A 23,755-nucleotide genomic window follows, 5' to 3' on the forward strand; every position below is an offset into this window, starting at 1 on the left:
TATCTAATTAGAGCAAATTAACTACTCAATGAAGATCTTGATGTACTCGGTGGAGGTACATCTAACAAAAAAAGGATTGAATTTGTTCAACACCTTAAGGATTTGAAAACAATCTTTAAAAGAGAGACCTTGCCTGTTCCATCTTTCTCATTCCTTTAAATATCTTATTACAAACAAAGCATCAGTTTCAAGCCTGTTAAAGCTACAAATTTATGTATTTCTTTGGTAATTGTTTGAAAACGACATTGCAAGTCACATATAGCACGACAACTTGGATTTCGGGTGCCGGTGCAGAACTTTACGTAAATAACCTCCTATAAATTCACATTCCCGTGTTTCTGCTACATTGTGCGGAGTTTGTAACACATAGTTTCTGCAAATAGATAAATCTTCTTCTTGAATATATCTAGCACGACGAACTAATAACGACCGCTACATCTTTGGAAAAAAATATGAAATTAGAGGAGATTTATGTGATATTTGAGATTTGAAGGATGTATAATTTGTATCATGTGAGAAATGAGCATTTACAGAAAATTGAAAGAGATTCGTCGGATTAAGCCCTTGGATGTATCCGTTGGGCGTCTCTTCTTGCACCACGCAGTTGAAAAAGTAATGCCTGCAGTTGAACTTTGGCCCGCATCTCTTCTTATGACATAATGGGCAGACCATCAAATTGTTGTTGGTTTGCGTATCCATATTTCATGTTTGCTCCTTCCATAATGGGAGCAAAATGGGCAAATCTTATCCTTACCTCCTAAACTTTACTTCTCGGCCTTACATCTTTTCAATGACTCATAATTTGACCCGTGATACAAGGTCTACCCGCAGCTAAACCGTGTCTTGTGGCCCGAAGTCTCCCTTCACCTTAAATTTGTATTATGACCTCATGGCCTTTAAAATCCTAGCATTTTTAGGGGAGATCCCAAAAGAATTAGGGGCGACACATAAGACAAAAACGGGTCACTCAAACATAAAATGAAGTTTTCCCTTATCTCCTGCTTTTTTTAATGACCAAATTACCCTTCATAATCGGTAGTTAAGTTTACAATCGGGAGAAAGTACCCAAAATCGGTAGTTAAATTTACAATCGGGGGAACATCATGAAATTTTTTAATGGCCAAACTACCCAGAATCGGTAGATAATTGATTACCACATCTACCGATTGTAAAATAATTAGCCAAAATATATCTATAATCGGTAGACAATGACATTTAATTGGCTCCTGATTACAATGTGGCCCCAAAATTGGATTGTGTCAAAAAATTTAAATTTTCGAATCTCTACACAAACATAATCGGTAGACAATGACATTTAATTAGCTTCCAATTACAATGTAGCCCCAAAATTGGATTGTGTCAAAATTCTTAAATTTTCGAAATCTCTACACAAACATAATCGTAGTAAATGCAGTTTATTTAACTTCTGATTACAATCGGTAGTAAATGAAGTTCGTTTAACTTCCCGATTACAAAGTAGTCCCAAAATTGGATTTTGTCAAAATTCTTAAATTTTCAAATTCTTACACAAAAATAAACGGTAGTTTTATGATGTTCTTTATCTACCGATTGTGGTAGTAGTCCCAAATTCAAAATTTTCAAAAACCAATGGAATTTTGAATTTCTCTGTTTTGACAATCAGTAGTTTCGTTATGTTTATTATATACCGATTGTAGAATCAGTAGTTTCATGATGTTCATTTTCTACCGATTGTGGTAGTAACCTCAAATTCAAAATGTTCAAAAACCAATGGAATTTGGAATTTCTCTATTTTCACAATCGGTAGATAGATAATGTTTATTATCTACCGATTGTGATAGTAGCCCCAAATTTTAAATTTCTCAACCTTTACAATCGGTAGTTTCTTGATGTTCACAATCTACCGATTGTGTTAGTAGCCCCAAATTCAATTTTTGCAAAACAGATGAAACTTCGGATTTCTCTACTTTCACAATCGGTAGTTGTGTGATGTTTATTATATACAGATTCTAACAGAAGCCCCAAATTTATTTTTTCAACACAAAGAAAATAAAAAAAGAACACAATCATAATCGGTTGCTAAAACCAATCCTAAACTACGGATTATAGAAATCATCATCGGTTGCTAAAACCAATCCTAAACTACTGATTATAGAAGGGAATTTAGGTATTCTCCAAACCATTAGGACATCCTATAACCTTATATATGGGTTGGGAATAAAAAAGTTGCCCCTAATTCTTTTGGGGTCGCCCCTAAAAATGCTAAGTTTAAAATTTCATGGCCTTTTTGCAGTGGATTATACGGAAAGATAAAGAGCACAGAGAGAAGGATTTTTCATTGATTAGAATTAGTCTTAGTTACATGGATAAAATATCCTTTATATACATGGAAAAGAGAAGACCAAAAGACTTCTATTTTGGACCGCACATCCATGGGTCGTAGGCCCTATAACACTCCCCCTTGTGCGGTTTAATAACAAAACTTTATACGTAGTGCTTCTTCAAATGTCGTTCTCTCCTTGATGATTTGTGTCAAAATCAATTGTCTCATTAAAATGTTGACAAGGAAAAACCCAGTGGGAAAAACCTTGGTACAACTTTTCACATGTAGTACTTCACATGTTATCTCGTACTTTACATGTAGTTCATCACATGCAATACGATCTTCAAAGATTGACGAATCTAAGTTAATTGCCTCGTTAAAACTTCGTCAGGAAAACCCAGAGGGACAAAACCTGAACTAAAGAAAAAGAGTACAATATTAAGCGAACTTAGAACATAGTTGGACTCCAATATGTTGCCTCATCAAAACCTTGACAAGGAAAAACCCAGTGGGACAAAACCTTGACGAAGGAAAAAGAGTACAACGTGACAGATGCAAGTAAAGGTGATCCATTGCAGATGATCACTTTGCTCCGTTGATGTTGACTAATTGTTTTACAACTCTTATGACAGAAAATCCTTGTGGGAAAAACAATAGCCTTAGATGGAAAATTACATTCCCGGTGTTTGTTGTTGTCTCATTAAAAACCTTGTCGAGCAACAAAACCCTGTGGGAAAAAGTAACCTCGGTGAAGGAAAATATTTCAACACACCATTAGATGCTCCCCCTGATGTCATACAATTTTCAATAGTCTAAAGCAGTCAAAAGGAGTTTACCACACATTACTTTGGTGAATTGAATGTTTATAAGACCATGTTGTTGATTCTGGAAGTTACCTTGCTTAACGGACTATCGCGTTTCATTTCTTTGATTCAGATATTTTTAGTAATATCAACGCAATCTTTATGTCTGCAACGTTCAACATACTTGATGTTTCTAGTGTTGCCTCGCTAAAAAACTTGCCGAGTGACAAAACCCTTTGGGAAAAACTATTCTCGATTGAAGGGAAAAAGAGTACAACACAACTTCAATTTTGAAGTAAAATATGTCGACATCATATCCTTGGATCCTCCCCCTAATGTCGGCATCTCCCCCTGGTTACTTTCAGAGTTGTTCCAGACAGTTCCTTTAGTCGTGTACTTTGCAAGTAAAGGTGATCCATTGCAGATGATCACTTTGCTCCGTTGATGTTGACTAATTGTTTTACAACTCTTATGACAGAAAATCCTTGTGGGAAAAACAATAGCCTTAGCTGGAAAATTACATTCCCGGTGTTTGTTGTTGTCTCATTAAAAACCTTGTCGAGCAACAAAACCCTGTGGGAAAAAGTAACCTCGGTGAAGGAAAAGATTTCAACACACCATTAGATGCTCCCCCTGATGTCAGACAATTTTCATTAGTCTAATGCAGTCAAAAGGAGTTTACCACACATTAATTTGGTGAATTGAATGTTTATAAGACCATGTTGTTGATTCTGGAAGTTACCTTGCTTAACGGACTATCGCGTTTCATTTCTTTGATTCAGATATTTTTAGTAATATCAACGGAATCTTTATGTCTGCAACGTTCAACATACTTGATGTTTCTAGTGTTTCCTCGCTAAAAAACTTGCCGAGTGACAAAACCCTTTGGGAAAAACTATTCTCGATTGAAGGGAAAAAGAGTACAACACAACTTCAATTTCGAAGTAAAATATGTCGACATCATATCCTTGGATCCTCCCCCTAATGTCGGCATCTCCCCCTGGTTACTTTCAGAGTTGTTCCAGACAGTTCCTTTAGTCGTGTACTTTTCGAGACTGAATATCGGTAATGACTTAGAAAATAGTCTACCATATCTCCCCCTGATTACTTTCATTGGAGAAGAGATTATTGTTCCTTCATAATCAACAACCTTTGGATTGCAGTTTCTTTAGCTTCCTTTTTATGTCTTTGCTGGGATAAAACAAACTCATGTCAATGGTTACTTTTGAGTACATGATTACATTCACTGTACCGTTCCAATGACGTTGCGCTGGCGCTGAGCTATATCTAGCTAACAAGTTCCCTGAGGATGTAAAATTTAATCGAGTATATTATTATACTAAGTACATCAATGCGTCTATTGTACTTAGATATGGGAATTTCATCCCCAATACATATTCTCCATATTCCTTTAGACGAAATGGTCACTTACTTACATTTGAACCTCGACTAATCATGGGAGTGCTATCAGGATGCATGTCTTTATTAAATTGCCTAACAACTTTAGACATATGCAAACTGGTGGAATAATATACCACAGGCTCAGTATTCGTTCGGGCTTTCCCCAGATTTTTCATCTCAAATTCGGATTTCAAATAGCTTTTAAGGTCTCTTATTACATCAAGAGTACCCATCATGTCTATACCATCGACATGAATAGCTACAACTCCAAATCAGGAACTTTCTTGTGAATACGCAAGGAAAAATAACTTACTTGTCTATCCCCTCCAAATCAAATAGCCACTTAGACAGGTATACCACATCCTCCTGATTGTTTCAATCTATAAGTGGGCGTTATATCTAACTGTAAACGCACTTTGTGGTTTAGAGTCACTTGATTTGGGCAACAAAAGGCTAGCAAGTACTTTTGTAAATATCTGCTATCTCGTGATTCTTTCAGAGATAAGTAACAACCACATACATATGCTTCATTTCAAGTCCTTTTGAAATTACCAATCTAACTAAGTAGTGGAATGTTATAACGTTCATTACAAGAGAACAATTTCAGTGCCTTGTGAGAAACCTCGCGCCACAAGGCGAGTCTTTATACTTTACGACTTCATTATTCTCACTGCGCTTTGTGACAAATAATAATGTATGTCCACAGGCTTTACACTTGGTTGATTAGCACTACCACACCAAATACCTGTATATTTGTCAAAGAACCAAGTTCTACCTGGATTGTATAGGACAAATTTGTTCTTCGTTGAAATTAAGCAACAAGGAGCTTGGTTCGATCTCATCTTTCTTTATTTCCTTCAGCAAGTGTATATGAAATTAATCATCAATATACTCGCATGATCTTTCCATTGACTCGTGCGAGTTCTCATAATCCTTTAGGATTTCATTGTTCTCTGGAATCAGTAAACTTCGGAGCGTCCTCCATATTCAGAGACAATCTTATGAGATGATTTCTGATGATATAAATAAGTTGTGCCTTACTCACCTACTTCTTTTCTAGGTGAGGATTGATCGAACCAAGTGGTCTCTCCAACTTCCTTTATGGAGCCACGGCCTCAACCACACTTCCATTGAGTGTAGTTGCAACACCTTAGTCTATGGTGTATATCCCTTATCGAGGATTTGTAACTTTGCAGGTAGGTTTACAGCTGGTATGTGTGATCTCATCACTTTAGCAACATCAGTGTACATTCTGAAAATCGAATATTCTTTATCACTTCACATTTACATTTGTGGTGTACAAGAATCAATATGAGACACAGTGGGAACACACCACGACAATTCCTGACATTCCCTTAAAAAATACTTTTTCTTATCTCCCCCTAACGACGGCAAGACAGTCTCATTAAAGTGATAACCCTCAAATCTAGCGGTAAGAGATATTTTTCCAAAAGGTTTAAAATGCGGATAATTGTTGGGAACTCATTTCCAACATAACTACTTAACAGTTTTGAATACCCATCTTAGTACGATGTGGAATCGTAATGGCACATGTATAGTGCAACCAAAAAATGCGTAAGAACACAAATGTCAGGCTTAAATCCAGTTACCAACTGGTACGCAGAAAAGGTTGATTAATATTGGGTTCTAAAACGAATTAAGTGAAGATGTGTGTAATATTGCATATCCCCAAAGCAATAAAAGGTAGGTTGCTACGTATAACCTATTCCTTAAACACCATCTGTAACCTTTGATGGTATCTTCTGCAAGACCATTGGGTATAAGATGCTCTATACTGATCCTATTATACATGCAATATTCATCAAGTCCTTTTGATGTAAATTCTCTAGCATTAACAAGGGTGGTGAGCCTTTGCACTTTGCATTGTGCAATATGTGCTAGGAGTTTTACAAAAATTAAACGCATCGTTTGTTGTGAGCAATAACTGATTCAATGCGTCGAATCATCCACCAGATAAATAAATCACTTGAATGGTCCACATTCTGCATGGATATATGTTCGCTAACAACACTTTATTTCTTTGGAGAATGAGTTATTTACCATTTGCATCTAAGTAAAACAGGATGGTCTCAATCATGTTTTTACTAAACAAAGACTTTTTAAGATGAGTGACGTTTTTTTTTTTTTTGAAGCATGTACTTTCTTACTCTAAAGCATAATGGGGAGAGGTAGTGCAAATCTAGTAACTTTAGAAATCACTGATTATGATAGATGTCGTTACTTCACATTTTATTAGTTCATTGTCTTGTACACTCAAATGAAGTGACGCCCGTGTTAGTACTTTCAAAACGAAACATCGTGTCACAACCAATGTGCCTTATGGTTATGTCAAAGTCTTTATGAATCAATCCCAATCAGTTCATTGTTGGGGTTAATATGGATTCAGTAATTCAAGTTCCAGTGATTTACATCTCACTTGATTGACACATTAATTTTCTAAGAATATGCTTCCTTCTACATTCATTAGAAATAATTTATAGATGCAATCAAATCCATTCTCACTGTAAGTTTCAAAAAAGGTAGGTAATAGTTCACCCATGAATACGCCTTGCACTTAACAAGATGTGATTAGCCCTTAATACATACAGACCTTAGACATTGAGTCTTAAAAGATTTAATAAGTGGTGTGACCTTATTACGTAACAAAAGTCGGATTCAACTCAATTACTTTAGAGTCATATATGTTACGTTTCATCCAAATATATCTCAAGTGATTTAGAGAATTGATGTCTCGTGGGAATGATGTACTTTTCATTCCATAAGCGCAGACATCTGATCTAGTTCAATGAAATAGTCAATTGGCGAAGCAAAGTTCTTCATGTCATTAAAGTTGATGTCTAAAGTATGAATTTCCCATGGAAATTGGTTGTTATTAAGGTACCCGCATTGCATTGCTTTTACCAATACCGATAAGAAGATTCATTCTCAACTCTTTGATGAGAGCTAGAATTACATCTTAGCTTCATCACATATTGAGTGGATACCTGTACTTTGGTGTCATTACTACCGGGAGAAAAATAGATCTTTGTCTCATGATATATATGTCTCTTTCACATGCTTTATATGAGTCGGTACGTCTAACCCTCATTACTTCGGGGTCTTTCCATTTCCAATTTTACTACATTTAGCTTAATTTGAGAATTTTTGTTATCTCAACAGACCAAGAGATTCTCACTACACATGTCAACCACTTACTTTAGGTTGAGTAGATTACTAAAGGTAATTCTCTTGTTGTCACACTTCAACATACACTATTTCGTTAGTATCATGGATGAAGTAGAGAAATGGAAATTTTCTGACTCAAATTTCTTGACTAAAATTTTTCTATGATTGTATTTTTTTACTACATTATGATGTAAAATTTGCCAGCGCCAACCTTGATTTGATTTCCTTACTACCAGAATCCACTCTGGACTCTTATTTGTCCTTAGAAATGAAATGTGCACCATCACCCACACAAATAGCATAGAGCTTTAGAATTTCCGTCCTAATTAATTTGCCTATATTGAATTTTGCAAAAACTTGAAAGAAATTCAAATTACTTCAACATACACCATCAATCTTCCAAATTACTTGTTAAATATACAAATTTTCACATCCTAATTTTTATTTCTTTCTTGATAATTAGAAAATTTTAGTGGGAAATATAGAAATTTTTTGGTACACTTTCATTAAAAAAAAACCCTCAATTTAGGCAAGTAAACTAGGACGAAGGGAGTACTAATCTAGTAGTATAAAGTTTCTTTTCTCCTTCAAATTACTTCCACGTACACCATCATTCTTCCAAATTACTTGTTTAATATACTAATTTTCACATCTAGTTTTTATTTCTTTCTTGATAATTAGAAAATTTTAGTGAGAAATATAGAAATTTTTTGGTGCACTTCCATTAAAAAAAAACCCTCAATTTAGGCAAGTAAACTAGGACGAAGGGAGTACTAATCTAGTAGTATAAAGTTTCTTTTCTCCTTCTGTCTGTTGAAACCCTATACTCACATCGTTGCATCCCACTGGTTGGTGAAATGGCACAGGAAGGGTGAAGTGGTGAAGTATTTGGCATGATATGCTCATCAATCACACACATTACAGCAGAGACACAATTAGTTAAGATGCACTAAACATTTAGTAGATCAAGAAAGGAATCCTAATCCAGTAAGCAGTTCTTGCAATATTATATTAGTCTATTCCAAGGGGAACAGTTCTTTTACTAACAGTTCTAAGACATAATATAAGGATGAGTAGTCAGGTGCTCAAGTTCTTCGGACATCAAAAGAAAAAGAACAGACATATTTTTACAAAAAAAAAGCATGCCCAACTAGCCTCCCAAGTCTCTTTCTCCCTCGACATTTAACTGGCATCAGTTTTCTCCAAGGCTGTAACAAGTTACCGTGTGTAAGTAAGAGCGTTTGAAAGAAAATAACTACATAATTTTTGTTATGGTGAAAGCGCACGCACGCACAGAGAGAGAGAGAGAGAGAGATTACTGTTATAGTTGAGCAGTTTCTCAATAAGGTCCACATGAGTCATCAGCATTCGTCTGCAGCAGTATCTCACCAACCCTAGTGCATCAAGAGCATCTCTAGAAACCATTTAAACAGTATGATATCATTAACCCACTTGTGTAAAGTTTTGCTTAAACCAATGAAATTTATTAAAAGCTGAACTCTTTAAAATTAAGTAATGGATTCAATGCATATGCAAATGCAAAGACCTTGACTACTGCTCAGAAGAAAATGAGCATTTTTGACTTATTTTCTTGTTGCCCCGAAAACAAAGGATTTGCCAAACTGACTTGTATGTATTGGGAGCAGAACAGTTTTAAGCTTTGATAACAAACAATATACCCAACATACTTAAGTACCTAAGAGTCATTCAGAATTCCAAGTAATAAGCAACAATTGTACAAGATACAAACACACAAACACTTGGCGCAAATCAAAAAGTAGCTATAAAAACATGTACAACATTAGAAGCAAGCAAGGAATACTTAATTGTTACAACATTTGCAATTCTTGCTATTCCCTGCAAATTGTTTCCACCAAAAATTTACAAACAGATAAACCTCACAATTAAATATTATAACTCAAATTGTTCTACCTATAACTCACAATCTCAGACCCGGAGTTTCAAAATTCAAGATCATATGCTAATCAAAGTTGATATCTAGAATGCAAAACTACAAATCTCCAGATAGCTACAAAAGAGCAGCCCTCAAGTGCAGTTGCCCCTTCTAGGGTACAAGCTTACTTACACTTATAAGTAGACCGAACAAGAAACTGGATACAATCATCTTCGTATAGTTAAACACTAACAAAAATTGAATTGACTACTAACGGAGTTCTAATTTGTGAACTAACATAACAATTCATGAAACACGGGACAGTGAACTAAAATAACACAATTCACGAGACACGGGACAGAGAACCACTGCAAAATTCAAACGTACATAAATTTAATACTTTTGAGTAACAATCTGGTAACAAAATCTCAACACTAAAGTTGGTGTCACTCTACAGAATAGAGTACCTTCAACAGACTTTTCATCCTTTCATATCCACACTAGGTTTTAAGCTTCCTAAACAGATTCAAATTCTATTCTCACCTTTCAGTACTGAGATGTCTAAAGTCCATGACCTGCCAAGAACTAGACTAGGGCATACTGTTTCTCACTATAATTTTCTTGAAAACAACCAAAACAAACTCCAATAAAACTAAACCAAATCCCAAATAGAGCTCAAACCCGCAAAATCAGCAATTATAACTAAAAATCCAAACAAAACAAGAAAAGATAAACCTAAAAACAACATCTAATCTACTCACCCTTCTGTGTAATCAGCCTGTAGAAAATCGAGATACATATCCCATTTGTTTCCGATCACCTTTAACAAAAAAAAATCCAAACAAAATTAAAGTTTAATTAACTGAAAATCTAAAGGGAACACCCTAAAAAAACACTCACCAAAACCCTAATAATCAGGAGACATAGAATAATGAAAGTTACCTTTCCACAAGTGAAACAACGCACTGGAATAATCATCTTTTCCTGAGAGAGAGAGAGCAAAAGGTTAACGAGCAGCTTCTCAAACCCTAATTTCTCGTGTTCTTGTTCCTCCTGTCTCTCTCTCTAGCACTTCTTCGAAATTTATATCACTTCTGTGAAAGAAATAAATCGACTTTAACCAAAATGACTGTATTAACCTTAACTTTATCTCTATATTACATTTTACCTTCAAACACAAACCGGAAAATCCGAGGGTATTTTAGGAAAACAATAGATATTAAAACTCGAAAAGAAACAAGGTTTAGGGTTTAGGGAAAAGAGAATTATTGCTACTAACTTCTAAAGATCGTGAGAGGGATAAGAGGAAGGAGATCGAAAGAAGATTTCAAAATATATATAAAAAATTGGTTTAAGGTATAAATCAATACATTTTATCATACAATCTTGATAATTAACCGCAAATTTCTGTTTCTTAGATACTATATGTGTTTGATTTCTGATTAGGGCTTTGCTTATATGTTTTGTTAATCATATCATTGTTCAACTTTAATTGAATTAGAAATTGGGTTTTCTATTTGTTTATAATTGCTCCCTCTGTAGCCAAACAATCAAATTCTACATTGCAACTGAGAATTTAAAAGACATTGTTTTCCTCCATTCCATGCTAAACATATCAAGTTTTTGAGGATTTGTTACGAATTATATCCAAGATTCTCGGTGCTACATTAGTAGTAGAATCAATCTATTAAATTTAAAGTACTTGCTTCAAAATTCTGTAGTTGTTGGTTGTCGTTGTTTCCTCTGATCCCCTGGAACCTGTTGGAGACTGCTTGTGCATACATTGGAACCAGCAGCTTCAATGGTTCTTCTTGTAGTCAAATTCGACTTTATCCAAACTAAGCTGAGTTGCCTACTGGGAAGCAGCAGCAACTCCTTTTTCTCTAGTTCTTACATTGTTCTCCTGGTGAATGGGACTCCTCTTGCTTCCCTATATTTACCTGCATGATCAGTAATTAGTCTTACTGCTGTTGCATTGTAAAATTGAGTCATGGATATACAGATGTTAATTTTTTAGGACATCAGAGCTGGTGGTTTTTAGACAGAAATTTTGCTGATAACTATAGTATTCCTCTCGACTGGGTTAAAGTTGTTAGCAGATATGTTGTCCTTCGCTCTATCACATATTCTTGTGTTAGATTAGAAATTTCTTGTCTTCCTTGCTGTTTCTTTGCTGTTATTGTGTTTCTTTTGGAAAACAATAGTTTAGCCAACTAAAGTCTGTTGTGTTTTTGAAATTGTAATCATACTACAAATGCAACTCTTTCCCTGCGTGCTTTGTGAGCTTGCAGTCCATGTGAATAAGCATGACTACACTTCCAGATATAAGTCTGGTCTCTTGGAATAGTTTCTAAACTCCAAATAGCTTTCCGGTCAGCATTACTGCTGTTTCTAGACATTAAGAATGATTGAATACCACAAATTAGTGCTCTATTACTAATGTGTTTTCTTTTAATGGCAGGTACTTATATGTTGGACTATACTAAATTTCATTAAAAATGATGCTAGCTATTGATCCCACGCAAAAAAATTCGTTCAAACGCCAGATTAGTAATGGAGATTTAGTTATTGTTTATGAGAGACACGATATAATGAAGCCGGTTAAAGTATGTGAAGGGTCTGAACTTCAAAATCGGTTTGGCGTGTTTAAGCATTCGGATTGGATTGGAAGGCCATTTGGGTCCAAAGTTTTAAGCAACAAAGGTGGATTCGTGTACTTGTTAGCTCCAACTCCCGAATTGTGGACTCTGGCTTTAAGTCATCGGACGCAGATTCTGTATATCGCGGATATTACTTTTGTAGTATCATATTTGGAAGTTATTCCTGGCTGTTTGGTTCTTGAGTCTGGTACTGGAAGCGGCTCTTTGACTACCTCACTTGCAAGGGCTGTTGCTCCAACTGGTCATGTTTACACTTTTGACTTTCACGAACAAAGGGCTACTCAAGCTAGGTAAGATTTAGAATAGTTTGTTCACAGTTGCTCCTATAAGTGTCATTAATTATTTTAAAATTTTCTATTCCATGGTTTAGTTAATATGTTGAATTTTTGCTTGACTAAGGAAAGGTTAGTTTAGTATCGATGAAAGTTTTAGTTTGATGAAAAAAATATGTAATTTGAATTGTATGCATGAAAAGTTGAATGGAAGAAAGAAGCAAAAATTTGTAGTGTAAACACTAGTTTAATGAAGTTAGGCTTGTATGTGAAATTAGAGCGTGATACAACCTCAAATGACTCGTGGGATATATTGAAATCTCATATGGAATTTTGTGTATAGGGAAGATTTTGAGAAAACTGGCGTGAGTAGTTCAATAACTGTTGGAGTTAGAGATATTCAAGGCGAGGGATTTCCTGATGAGTTTTGTGGACGAGCTGATTCAGTCTTCCTGGATCTGCCCCAACCTTGGCTGGTCATACATTCTGCAGGAAAAATGTTGAAGCAAGATGGGGTTTTGTGCTCCTTCTCTCCTTGCATTGAGCAAGTTCAGCGTTCATGCGAGACTCTTACGACAAGTTTTACTGGTAAGTGATTCGTCTTTTTATGTTTTGTTGCAACAAACAACCCTACTAAGACTATCTTATCGGTGTCCCACAAACAAGTGACAAACTAGTTCTCCGCACCCACCAATACCACCACGCCCATTGTTCAATTCATAATCTTCCTTCTGCTGCATTGGCTGTAAATACCGGAACTTCTAAGTTTTTAGCATATATTAGAATAGTCATGTGGATGTTATCTAGTGTGGCAAGCATCAATTTTTTCCATCTAGGAGTGTTCCATGGTTAATTTCCTTAATATATATACACATCCTCTGATTAAAAGTTCCTTGTGCTTGTTGGTTTGTGTAGATATTAGAACATTTGAAATCTTACTTCGAGCTTATGAAGTTCGGGAAGTTAATTTAGAACATGGTGGAGTTGATGATATTGGTTCTCCTGGGCCGTCTCTACCATGCAAGAGGAGGCAACGTTCACGCGGAAGTACCAATGGGGTAGAAAAATCCGGTTCCTCTGTACCAATGGCTAACCCATGTGGGGAATCTAGGGGTCACACTGGTTATTTAACCTTTGCAAGATTGAAATGTGTTTAATCTCGCTCTTACTCCAAAGGAAAAAAAAAACAAAAAAAGAATTTTATTTAGTAAATTGGTTGTAATTTGCGGAACCTATTTTTTTCAATTGATATAGACATACATTTTATAATGTGCTCTTTTTTTCCTTTAAATGCTAGTCAAGTGTTTGATTAACACGGAAAACTAAAAGTTTGTTTATGAGGATTTTGACTTACCATTGTGCTTGGCCTTACATGTCAATGAAGAATGCTTTGCAGAGAGCTTGGAAGGTCAAGGGGTTGATGGTCATGGTGAGTCTATGTATGTGTTTGAATTTGATGATAAAACTGATCGTTTAGCCGTTACTGAATATGGTCTTGTCTATATTTCTCAACAACTGTTCCTTGTTCGTCCTTGGCATGCTTTGATTGAGCAAGAAAATGCTGAGATGAAATTTGTACCTGCTTGGGTAAATCTTAGTAAGGTTTCGTTGTTGTTGGCGATTCAAAAATGGTAATTGTATCTGATGAGAAGACATTTTAAAGTGATGACTGATCATCAAAGTTTAAAGCATCTCTGGTCCCAAAAGATTACTACACCAGTTCAACAAAAATGGTTGTACAAATAATGGGATACGATTTTACCGTTGAATATAAGAAAGGAAAATAAAATATTATTGATGATGCACTTTCTAGGAGGACTCAACTCGAACAAGGAGAAGGTAATTTCATATCACTTCCATCTCCTAATTGAATTGAAATTGTGAAAGATTAAAATAAGTCGGATCCTTCTCTTAAACGACTAGTTCAGTTAATAAAGTAAGGGGAAGTTGTAGGGCCATGGAAACTGATGTATGAAGTGGGAGGGCATATCTACGGACTTCATTGATGGACTGCCAGCGTCAAACGGTAAGACTACTATTTTTGTCTTAGTCGATCGGTTGTCAAAATATGCACTGCCATATCTCATCCTTATACATCTGTTGGAATAGCTATAAACTTTCTTTAGTGATATATTTTGATTGCATGAATGCCTCGATCGATTGCCTGTGATATAAATCCCACATTTACAAGTGCATTCTAGAAAGAATGATTTCAGCTTTATGGTACTGCTTTCAACTTCAGTTCAACCTATCATCCTCAAACGGACGGGCAAAGTGTGGTAGTTAATCGCACATTAGAAATGTATTTACGCTTTACAATTTCTCAACCCAAACAATGGGCCAAGTGGTTAACATGAGCGGAGTATTAACACAAGCTGTCATACAATAATTTGTCGCACTCTGTTTGAGGTGGTTTATGGTCGTCCACCTCCTACTCTTTTAACTTATATCCCAGGAACTGTGAAGGTGGAGTCTGTAGAGCAATAATTCATGGCTAGAGATTCAATAGTAATATAAATAAAAGATAAACTCAAGGAAGCTCAATCCAGAGTGAATAAGGTTTATGATTCAAAGCACAAAGAGAGGGAATTTTTAGTAGAATTACAATCATGTAGGAAACTTTATGTGATTTTGAATAGATGAGCCAAACCGTCAACAAGGTACTATAGTCCTTTTAAGGTTTTGTAACGTATTGGTGTTGTCGACTACAAACTTGAGCTGCCAGAAAGCTCACGAATTCACTTTATATTCCGTGTATCTCTTCTCAAGCAAAAGATTGGTATGAATGCTAGTGTGCAACCTGATTTACCCAAGGCCAGCGTGGATGATGGGGTAAATAGTTTTTATACCTCAAGCGATCCTGGATCGACGTACGAAGAAGAACAACCAAGAGTTCCTTATTTATGAGCAGGGTTTATCCCCAAGTGAAGTTATGCAGGAATAAAAGGTAGCTTTGAAAGAGCAATACCCTGACATAACCCTTTGGGACAAGGGCCTGTCTTAAGGAGAAGGGATATATTACAGTCATAATATGGTAATTAAATTTGAATAACGTTTTCTTAGTCGTAGTTGAATGAGTCATGTTTATATTGATTAAGTTAGAAATGTATTAGTAGTGTACCCGGAAATGCGACGTCTTTTGTTATTTTTTGGAACTGTATTGACTATATAAGTCGAGGTGTGGCAGGATGAAACTATGAATCGAATTACATTGAAACACTTTGTGTTTACTAGAGGTTTGAGTCCCTCAAAGTACTCTCGTCTATCTTTCTTTTGCATTTTAAATCTTGTGTGGTTTCACTCATATAAGTATTAGTTCTTGTTATGTAACATTTATTTTCTCCTGTAAATACAAAACGTTTTCGTAGTTAAAATTTTTGATTAAGATTATTTTATGTGAGTGAAAATTGATTTCAAATATTGAACTCCAAGAGATATGCTTGTGTTATGCCTTTTCGCCGTTATGGAGAGTCACTATTTGGTATGGTCACTCACCTATTGGTGAAAAGACACCTTGTAGAGTCACCATTGACTCTATATAAACCAATTTCTTAGTTTTGTTTTGTATAGGTTTTTACAATTTTTTGAGAAGTAGAAAACAAGTTTTGAAATCAAGAGTCAGAGTCATTTAAGAGCGCGGTAATTGTCAACATTGGACGTCCGAGTAGTATTGTAGTGCTACTTACTACAAGGCGTGATCGTTGTATCTTGGGAGACGATATCGGTAGAACTATGAGCACCATGCGGGGGTGATTTGTTTTTAAGGAAAGAGGATTACCTCGCCTCGATCAACCAATTCGATAAGTATTCTAACTCTCTGTATTGTTAGTATTTTGTTTGTTGCATCAACATGATTTCCGAAAAACCGAAACCGCATATTTTTCCAACAATCTTAAAAAAAAAACAATTCCAGTTCCTTGTTTTTGGTTTCTTAGGAAATTTGATATTGGTGATCAGTTATGTTTTTGTTAAATGTTTTTTACTGCATAATCATGCTCTTGGTGTAAGAAACATGTGGATATATATATATATATATATATGTATATATGTATGTGTGTTGTTAATACTGCCTTTTCTATGATCGCATTTGTATTGTCATTTTGACATCACTGAAAAGTATGATCGATTGAACTTATTTTATGAATATTGTTTGTTGAATAATCAAATCGTTTATCGTATCTTCAACTCTCTTCCTTTTGTGGAATCACGCATTATGTCGTATTTTGACAAACAAAGTTAAATGCATGTATATATACTGGATGCAAAATATTGAGACATTTGTAAATGTCATATCCCTTTCACATGGTTAATATTTATACACAGATATCACATGATTTGAATGTTGCGAACTGGTTTAATAAACGGTGTGATAATTTAATTGCCATCTGATACGAAAATAAGATTGGATCTAACTGCTCTCTTATGTATGATTGGTATCATATGCGTCTAATTTTAGAATTACTTTGTTGTTGTGAGAGTTTCACTTTGTTGGTTTGTTGATCCATTAAGCAGTCGCTCATTTGTACCATCTATGATCATTAATATTTCCCCTGAAATTTGGTGCATTCGAATGGTATCTTAACTGTTTGTTTTAGGTAGAAAGTATGCAATAAGATGGTGTTGATGGTGGTTTTTAGTTTAAGGCTAAAATTGTGAAACCTTGTACGTTCTGCAAAGAAACAGAGCCATTTAAAAATAATGAGTGCCCAGGCCTCTTTACTTACATATGTATTGAGCAATTCAGTATATTTATATGTAAAATTTATCCAGAATGGTGCATGTAGCAACAATCTCAAACATTCTATAAATTTTATCTTCCACCTGCATTACTCACTAATGCATGGCATGTCGAGTATTTATTCTATGTTATGTTCCCCAGCTGAACTCTTGATGTTGACACGACATGACAATTAATGTTCGCTCGCAGCTGAGTCGCATGTTTCCCGAAGTGTCAGGATTAAGATGTGCACGGAAGTACTCAATTAGAAGCATGCAAAGTTATCCTTCCCTCTGAAACATAATTAGTGATTTTGTAAGAACGCACACAAGAAATTGATTGATTTTGTGTCAGCTCACAAAATTCAATCTTTCTAACCTAATTTTATTAATTTACAAAAATTAGGTCTTTTTACGGCCTGGACAATATCTCGAACCCCATTGGTCGAAACTAAACCTAGGCAAACTAGGAAATTGATCCATCATGGAACTAGTAGGAGCAAGATCCTATTAAAAAATTGGAAAACAGGAAATAAAGAGAAACTGTGGCAAATAAAGGCAGCAGCAAAAGGAGGCGCGGCCACGCCACTTGGACGACCGGTTTTCCCTAGCATGTGCTTCCCATGGCCGACCGGCTACGCCCCATATTACCGCCTGCCGGCCCCTCTTTCCCATCGACCAATCAAATCGCTCCAAAAAAGCCGCCTACACTTTTAATCAAAGTTGGAAGTTGGCTGGTCGACACACCTAAATCCTTAAGGAATCGAATATAGGCTGCCCATGTCAGTCTTAAAATGATCACGACCGTACATTTTGGCCGGATGATTTGTCAAGCTTGGCCGCCTCCTGACGCGACCGTACAAGCACCATCATATACACTGGTGAGCCCACTGATACTTCGGCCAGTCGGAGCCCTCCCAACCTGCAGAGCCTCAAACCGTTTGCTCAAAGAAGGTTGGTTCCGTGGCTTTTAAAACCTTAATTTATGTTAGCGGCAACACATTACTGTCGCAAAACGATCTCGGACGTCCAACTTGCTAGCCAAATCGACCGGCCAAGATCCAATTTTAGCCGGCCAATGAAGTGCCAGTATGCTCTCCGACGACTTGCCTTCAGCCCTGGCTAATCGAATTGCCCCCATCCCACAGCTAACGCCTCAAACCGTTAGCTCAAAATAATTTGGTCGCATGGCTTCAAAACCTCAAGGTTGACCAATGATAGCATATAACTGTCACAAAGCAATCTCGGTCGTCCAACTTCGCCAGCCGAATCGACCGGCCTAGATCTGATTTCGGGAAACCAATGAGATGCCGCCATGATTACCGGTCGCCCCTCTCCTATATGGACCGATCAGCCCATCCTCAATCCGCTCGTATAATTGCTAGCAGTTGCTCAAAGCAGGCTAGTCGCGCTGCTTACAAAAATATTAATAAATTCGACGGCAACCGATTATTGCCGCAAATCATCTTGGCCGTCCATCTTTGCTAGCCAAATTAACGATCACCGGCCGCCCCTCTTCCACAAGGGTTGATCGACTTTCCATTGGCCTGCTCGAACGACTCCTGGAAGTTGTCCAAATATGGCCGGTCGCGCTCCTTTTAATACATTAAGTTCTGCGACCAACCAAGACATGCTCTATACAACGATGCTTCATATACATCGATTATTTTGAGCTGCTTGCTTAAAAGCGATGCTTTATATGCATCGATTACAAACGATGTTTTATAAATATTGATTTCACAAATAATTTAATTATTATTTGACCTAAAAGCATTATATGCTATTTTTTGCGGCAAGTCTCACAACTTGACTTGTCGCATATGACTTCCCTCCGCCTAGCTTGCGCATGATTGGTCAGTGTAATTAAGTCTTGCGGGCAAGACCCACTCAGCAGCCGGCTGCATATTTTTCTACAAAAATACTCGAGACATCAAACATGTCACAAACTGGTGGATGTTCATCAGGGTATTGGTCTAGCGGTTTACAGCGTGCGACGTGCAACACGCCTATTATGAGAAAGTGTCAGGAAAGGCGGACAGTTAGTGGCAGCAGAGAAGTAGTGAGTGTAAACCGACCTGTCTTCCCCTCGTAGTAGGGACCTGTTTTCAATACTTTACACATCCCCACTTCTCCGTCACTCAACTACTTCCACTTCTTATGAGATCATGGTGCGTTCAACTATGACTTGTATAAATAGGTTTTCAACCTATTTCAACCAACAACGGTTATCAACACAAGTATTCAGAAAACACCAAGAACTTATAGCTTACATTCCGCAAGCAAGTTCCACATTCTGATACAAGTCATAAAACAACCACACTTTCAGAGTTAACCATTTTGATCTCAACACCTTCTTCGCTTCCCTCCCTAAGATCAATCCTTCTCCTTCATTTTGTGACCGAAGCAAGGCTGGAACGACCATTTCTTGGTTTAGGCCATAATTGTACAGTTTGATCTCTCAAATCTAAAGTACTCATGTGAAGTACATTTGTTTAGGGTTTAGATTAGTTTCTCGGCGGCACATCCAAATTTACCCTTTCCATCAGAATCAGTTTTTACCTCAAAACAACTGGCGACCACAGTGGGAGATTAATCTCTCGGTTGCAAAATTAATTTTCAATCATTTCATTTTTTTTCTCAAATTCAAGATGGTGGATCTTAGGTCTGGGTCTGTTACCAATCCTGATGTTGCTGGCGCTGATAATACTCCTGGCGCCACTATCATTGTTGCTGACACCAACATACCTCCTGCCAGCACATTCAACACATATCATGGTGTTACATCCTCTAGCACCAACACCAGCTGCGACGGAATTATCCCCTCTGGCGTGACGCATCCTATCATTAGATCCAAAGCCGTTGCTACTCCTAATATTTCTTTGAACATGACACCTCCAATCGTCACCAGAGCTGCTACCACTTCTTTGTCAGGACGAGATACTGGAAGAGCCAGAGGAAACCAAACTCCTATTACCATTGTCGATCTAATGGAGAGATAAGAAGTTTTTGCCAAGGCTCAGACGGACATGGCTACAACTCAGAAGAAGGTACTCACTTTTCTCAAGACACTAACAGAAAGATTACCACCAGAACCGCGTCAACACCAAATGGAGCAGGCAAGGAACACTTTCATGACTCTTGGTACAAGTACTTCAACGGGGCGTGTCTTTATGGATGAGGAAGCTCGTGTAGCTCCTGAACGACCATCAGAAAGGAATCAACAATCCAATTTTATCACACATGAGGACTTGGAACGACTTTTCCAGAATCGAGGCAAAGAAAACCCGGCTACCATTCATCAGCACCAACCTCCTTATCCTCCTGATGTGCAAAGAGTTCTTCTTCCAAAGAGATTTTTCTTTCCCCAGTTCTCCCTTTATGACGGTACTGGTAACGCTCGTGAACACATCTCTCGTTATTTGGAATCACTAGTGGAGCATGAATACGACCACGTCCTCCGCCTGAAAAAATTCTCAAAATCACTCACTAGAAGGGCGTACACCTGGTACAACAAAATTGCACCAAACAACATAGCCAATTGGTGTGAAATGGTTACCGCTTTCTACAAGAAATATTTCTTTGTGTCTGAGCAAATCACTTTATCAGAATTGGAAAGGATGTTTCAGCGAACAATGAACATCCAAATGATTATGTCAAGAGATTCAGAATTCAAGCGCTAGATTGTCATGATCCAAATGTGACTGAACATCAATTGGTGGAGTTGTGCATTAATGGCATGGTACCCGTCTATCGCACTTTACTGGAGAACATGTGCTTCCAGTCATTGTCCGAACTTCATGAAGCTGCTAAGTGGTCAGCTACAACAGCACCAGCCTTGCTGGAAAGAATTAGGCCCGACAGGAATGAAGATGCACGTGAGACTCGAGGGAACAAACGTCTCATCAACAAACAATACAACACTCAACCCTCTGTAAGTGTGGTGAGTGAAGGAGGAAAGAGAAAATCTCCAATTGCAGAACAACAAACCAAACGTGCGGCACCAGCTCAGCAGACGGCTCAACCCCGGAAAGCTGCGACTAAGACACCTGCACAACAATAAGAAACTGGAGAGGCTGCTCTAAACTTCCCGTTTCCGATTGAAGAGGTAATCGAACTCCTAGAAGCATGGAATCAAGATGATGCCTTCAACCTACCTCCTATCAGACGTCCACCAACTGAGGAAGAAATGGCAAATCCCAAATATTGTCGTTACCACAGATTCTTTAATCACCTAACCGGTGACCGCAACAAATTGAAACACATCTTCAAGGAGAAAGTGGATGCAGGAGAACTTCATCTAGGCACCGAATGAGTTCACAGGGATCCTCTTCTTGTAAGAAGCTTCATGCTTTCTGGGACTCTGTCCACAAAATCGTACAATCCATGATGGAGCATGTATGTGAGATTCTCTATTTCTCCAAGGCGCAGCGCCAAGATATATTTGCAGCCCTCAACCGTGTTGTGTCAGGCAGACGATTATTTTCAGTTGGAGAAGCTACTCCCAAATCCCAGTCTCTCTTGGAAAATACGACCGGAAAATGTAAATGGGGACTCCTAACCACTTCTCACCTGAAAGATATCGAGTTGGACATCACACTAATTGATGCAGCTTCCGACTTCAACATTGTCACCGTCAAGACTCTGAGAGCTGCAAGGATTTCAAAGCAGGAAGTTGTTCACTGCCCAACCGTGATCAAAAACTCAGAAGGAGAATCCAAAAACGCTTATGGGTACATTAATCTCGAAATCAAGGTGGAAGATGCTCTAACACACGCCAAATTTCATATAGTTAAAGAATACCCAAATTATGATATGGTCCTGGGGCGTTCATGGATACATGACAACAAAGCAAATCTAGGAATATGTCTTTTGCCGGTATTTATACCTGAAAGGATCTCCGACAAGTCGTCCAACCCTGAAGACTACTTGTTGCCATATCAGCAGCTCGCAAATGTGATGCAACTACCTGGAGAGAGCGCAGCAACATTTGTTCGCAGATTTCGGACACAAGTAAGTTTTATTGAACAACACTTTTTGCAACCAGTCACTCCTGCTTCCGTCAAAGCATGGGGACTCGATCCAATTATCAGGCCCGCTATCACTAGGAGATGTGAATGGGATGTTGGTCCTTTCAAGTATTTTATCAAATGTTTAGAAGCTGTCTCAGTCAAAGATAATGAATCTAAGAATCAAGTAGTTGTGCAACGCTCAAACCCATTTCGAGTTGGAGACATGGTAGTAAGGATTGCTGCTCAACCTGCTCCGTCCGATTCCGTAGAAGGAAAAGACGAGCCGTACCTAGTGGCAGAAGTTATCTTGGGAGGTTACTGCAAGCTCATCAATACTGACAAGCTAGAAGGCGTAATAATGCACTCCCGGTGGCTCAAACCTTTCAGTACCTAAGATGTCGTTCCGCCTTTCCCTCCAGCGTTCTCTTTAGTATTTCCTCAAGTAGTTTCCTTTTTCATGAAATATTTGTAATTCCTCCAAAATGATTGCACTACTTGCATTCATAATTAGGGTTTCAATTAATCAGCTAATCGAAGCATCATTTCCTTTAAAAAAATAATTTACTTCTGAATCATTTCAAGAAAAAGTCTCTAGTAAACTCAAAATACTCACAAAACCATTACCCATTAGTCCGAAACCAGAAAAAATCAAACCCTGAAAGAGACATCTTCTATCTTTCAAAAAATACCGAAGAGGGGAATATATAGAGAAAAAGAAAGAACAAGATATTCAAGGGAAATCATCAAGCAGCAGCACATTATTCTTAGAGCAAGCACCTTTCATATCCCGAAAAGCAGCATGCTTCAACGATGAGACAGTCTCTCAACTACCACCTCTCATTTCCTGACGAGATCCCTGGAAGAAATTTCGTCGTCTGCAATTTTCGGGTTTTGGAAATCCCTTCACGGAACCAAGAAGCAGTGAATCTGAAGTTAGCACACATGATACTCCCAGATTGCAACTACTTCTTCAGAAAAGGCGCGTCCAATCACGTTACACATGCCATCAATTGGAGATAAAGCCTCCTCACCTAAGAAGCACAACTTTTGGATTTCTAGGTTGTGGCAATGTATGCATGCTTCTTCTACATGTTTGGGAATACAACTCTGCATACTTAGCTGATGTATAGAATCCACCAAACAACACACGTGATATGCAAGGGGAATATCGAATGGAAAGTTACAGGTTTTATTCATCCGACTGGAAACATAAAATCATGAAAGCAGCTTGAATGAAGAATTATTATTTAAAGAAGTCTTGGTTTCAGCAACATGAAGCAAAAAACTACAAAATATCAGAGAGCATCTGCTAGCTACGAAAAAGATGCTTATCTACAAAAGAAAATCACAAAGTGGGAAATCTAGTTATCAACATTAACGCCAGGACTAATGTCGCCTTCATAAGAGCTCTCTTTGTAAGCCGCTTCAACATTTTCTTCAGAGACCGCTTCTATACACCCTTCGGAAGCTGATCCGACATCCTTTTCAGAAACTGCTCCAACATTCTTTTGA

At 37.4% G+C, this 23,755-nt stretch overlaps 2 protein-coding genes across 2 annotated transcripts; one reads left to right on the plus strand and one right to left on the minus strand.

Moving 5' to 3' along the window:
• Positions 1-8,630: 8,630 nt before the first annotated feature.
• LOC113300077 (DNA-directed RNA polymerases I, II, and III subunit RPABC5) lies at positions 8,631-10,664 on the minus strand. The gene is made up of 4 exons (XM_026549240.1): positions 10,529-10,664; positions 10,348-10,406; positions 9,012-9,106; positions 8,631-8,900 (listed from the first exon to the last, which is right to left on the minus strand). The coding sequence occupies exons 1-4, from the start codon at positions 10,562-10,564 to the stop codon at positions 8,875-8,877; spliced, it is 216 nt and encodes a 71-aa protein (XP_026405025.1). The 5' UTR covers positions 10,565-10,664; the 3' UTR covers positions 8,631-8,874.
• A 166-nt stretch (positions 10,665-10,830) lies between these two features.
• LOC113293613 (tRNA (adenine(58)-N(1))-methyltransferase catalytic subunit TRMT61A-like) lies at positions 10,831-13,784 on the plus strand. The gene is made up of 4 exons (XM_026542199.1): positions 10,831-10,942; positions 12,048-12,536; positions 12,862-13,106; positions 13,434-13,784. Exons 2-4 carry the CDS (start codon positions 12,085-12,087, stop codon positions 13,673-13,675), a joined length of 939 nt encoding a protein of 312 aa, XP_026397984.1. The 5' UTR covers positions 10,831-10,942; positions 12,048-12,084; the 3' UTR covers positions 13,676-13,784.
• The last annotated feature ends 9,971 nt before the right edge of the window (positions 13,785-23,755 follow it).

The sequence above is a fragment of the Papaver somniferum genome, chromosome 7 (assembly GCF_003573695.1).
Source record: "Papaver somniferum cultivar HN1 chromosome 7, ASM357369v1, whole genome shotgun sequence".
Lineage (NCBI taxonomy): Eukaryota > Viridiplantae > Streptophyta > Magnoliopsida > Ranunculales > Papaveraceae > Papaver > Papaver somniferum.

Bases quoted from the DNA above. Each gene is read 5' to 3' on its own strand.
- LOC113300077 (XM_026549240.1), bottom strand. From the start codon at position 10,564: ATGATTATTCCAGTGCGTTGTTTCACTTGTGGAAAG. The intron at 9,107-10,347 runs GTGAGTAGATTA...AATGGTTTCTAG, and splicing joins CAGGCTGATTACACAGAAGG to AGATGCTCTTGATGCACTAG. The intron at 8,901-9,011 runs GTAATCTCTCTC...AACTTGTTACAG, and splicing joins GAAACTGCTCAACTATAACA to CCTTGGAGAAAACTGATGCC.
- LOC113293613 (XM_026542199.1), top strand. From the start codon at position 12,085: ATGATGCTAGCTATTGATCCCACGCAAAAAAATTCGTTCAAACGCCAG. The intron at 12,537-12,861 runs GTAAGATTTAGA...TTTTGTGTATAG, and splicing joins CAAAGGGCTACTCAAGCTAG to GGAAGATTTTGAGAAAACTG. The intron at 13,107-13,433 runs GTAAGTGATTCG...TGGTTTGTGTAG, and splicing joins TCTTACGACAAGTTTTACTG to ATATTAGAACATTTGAAATC.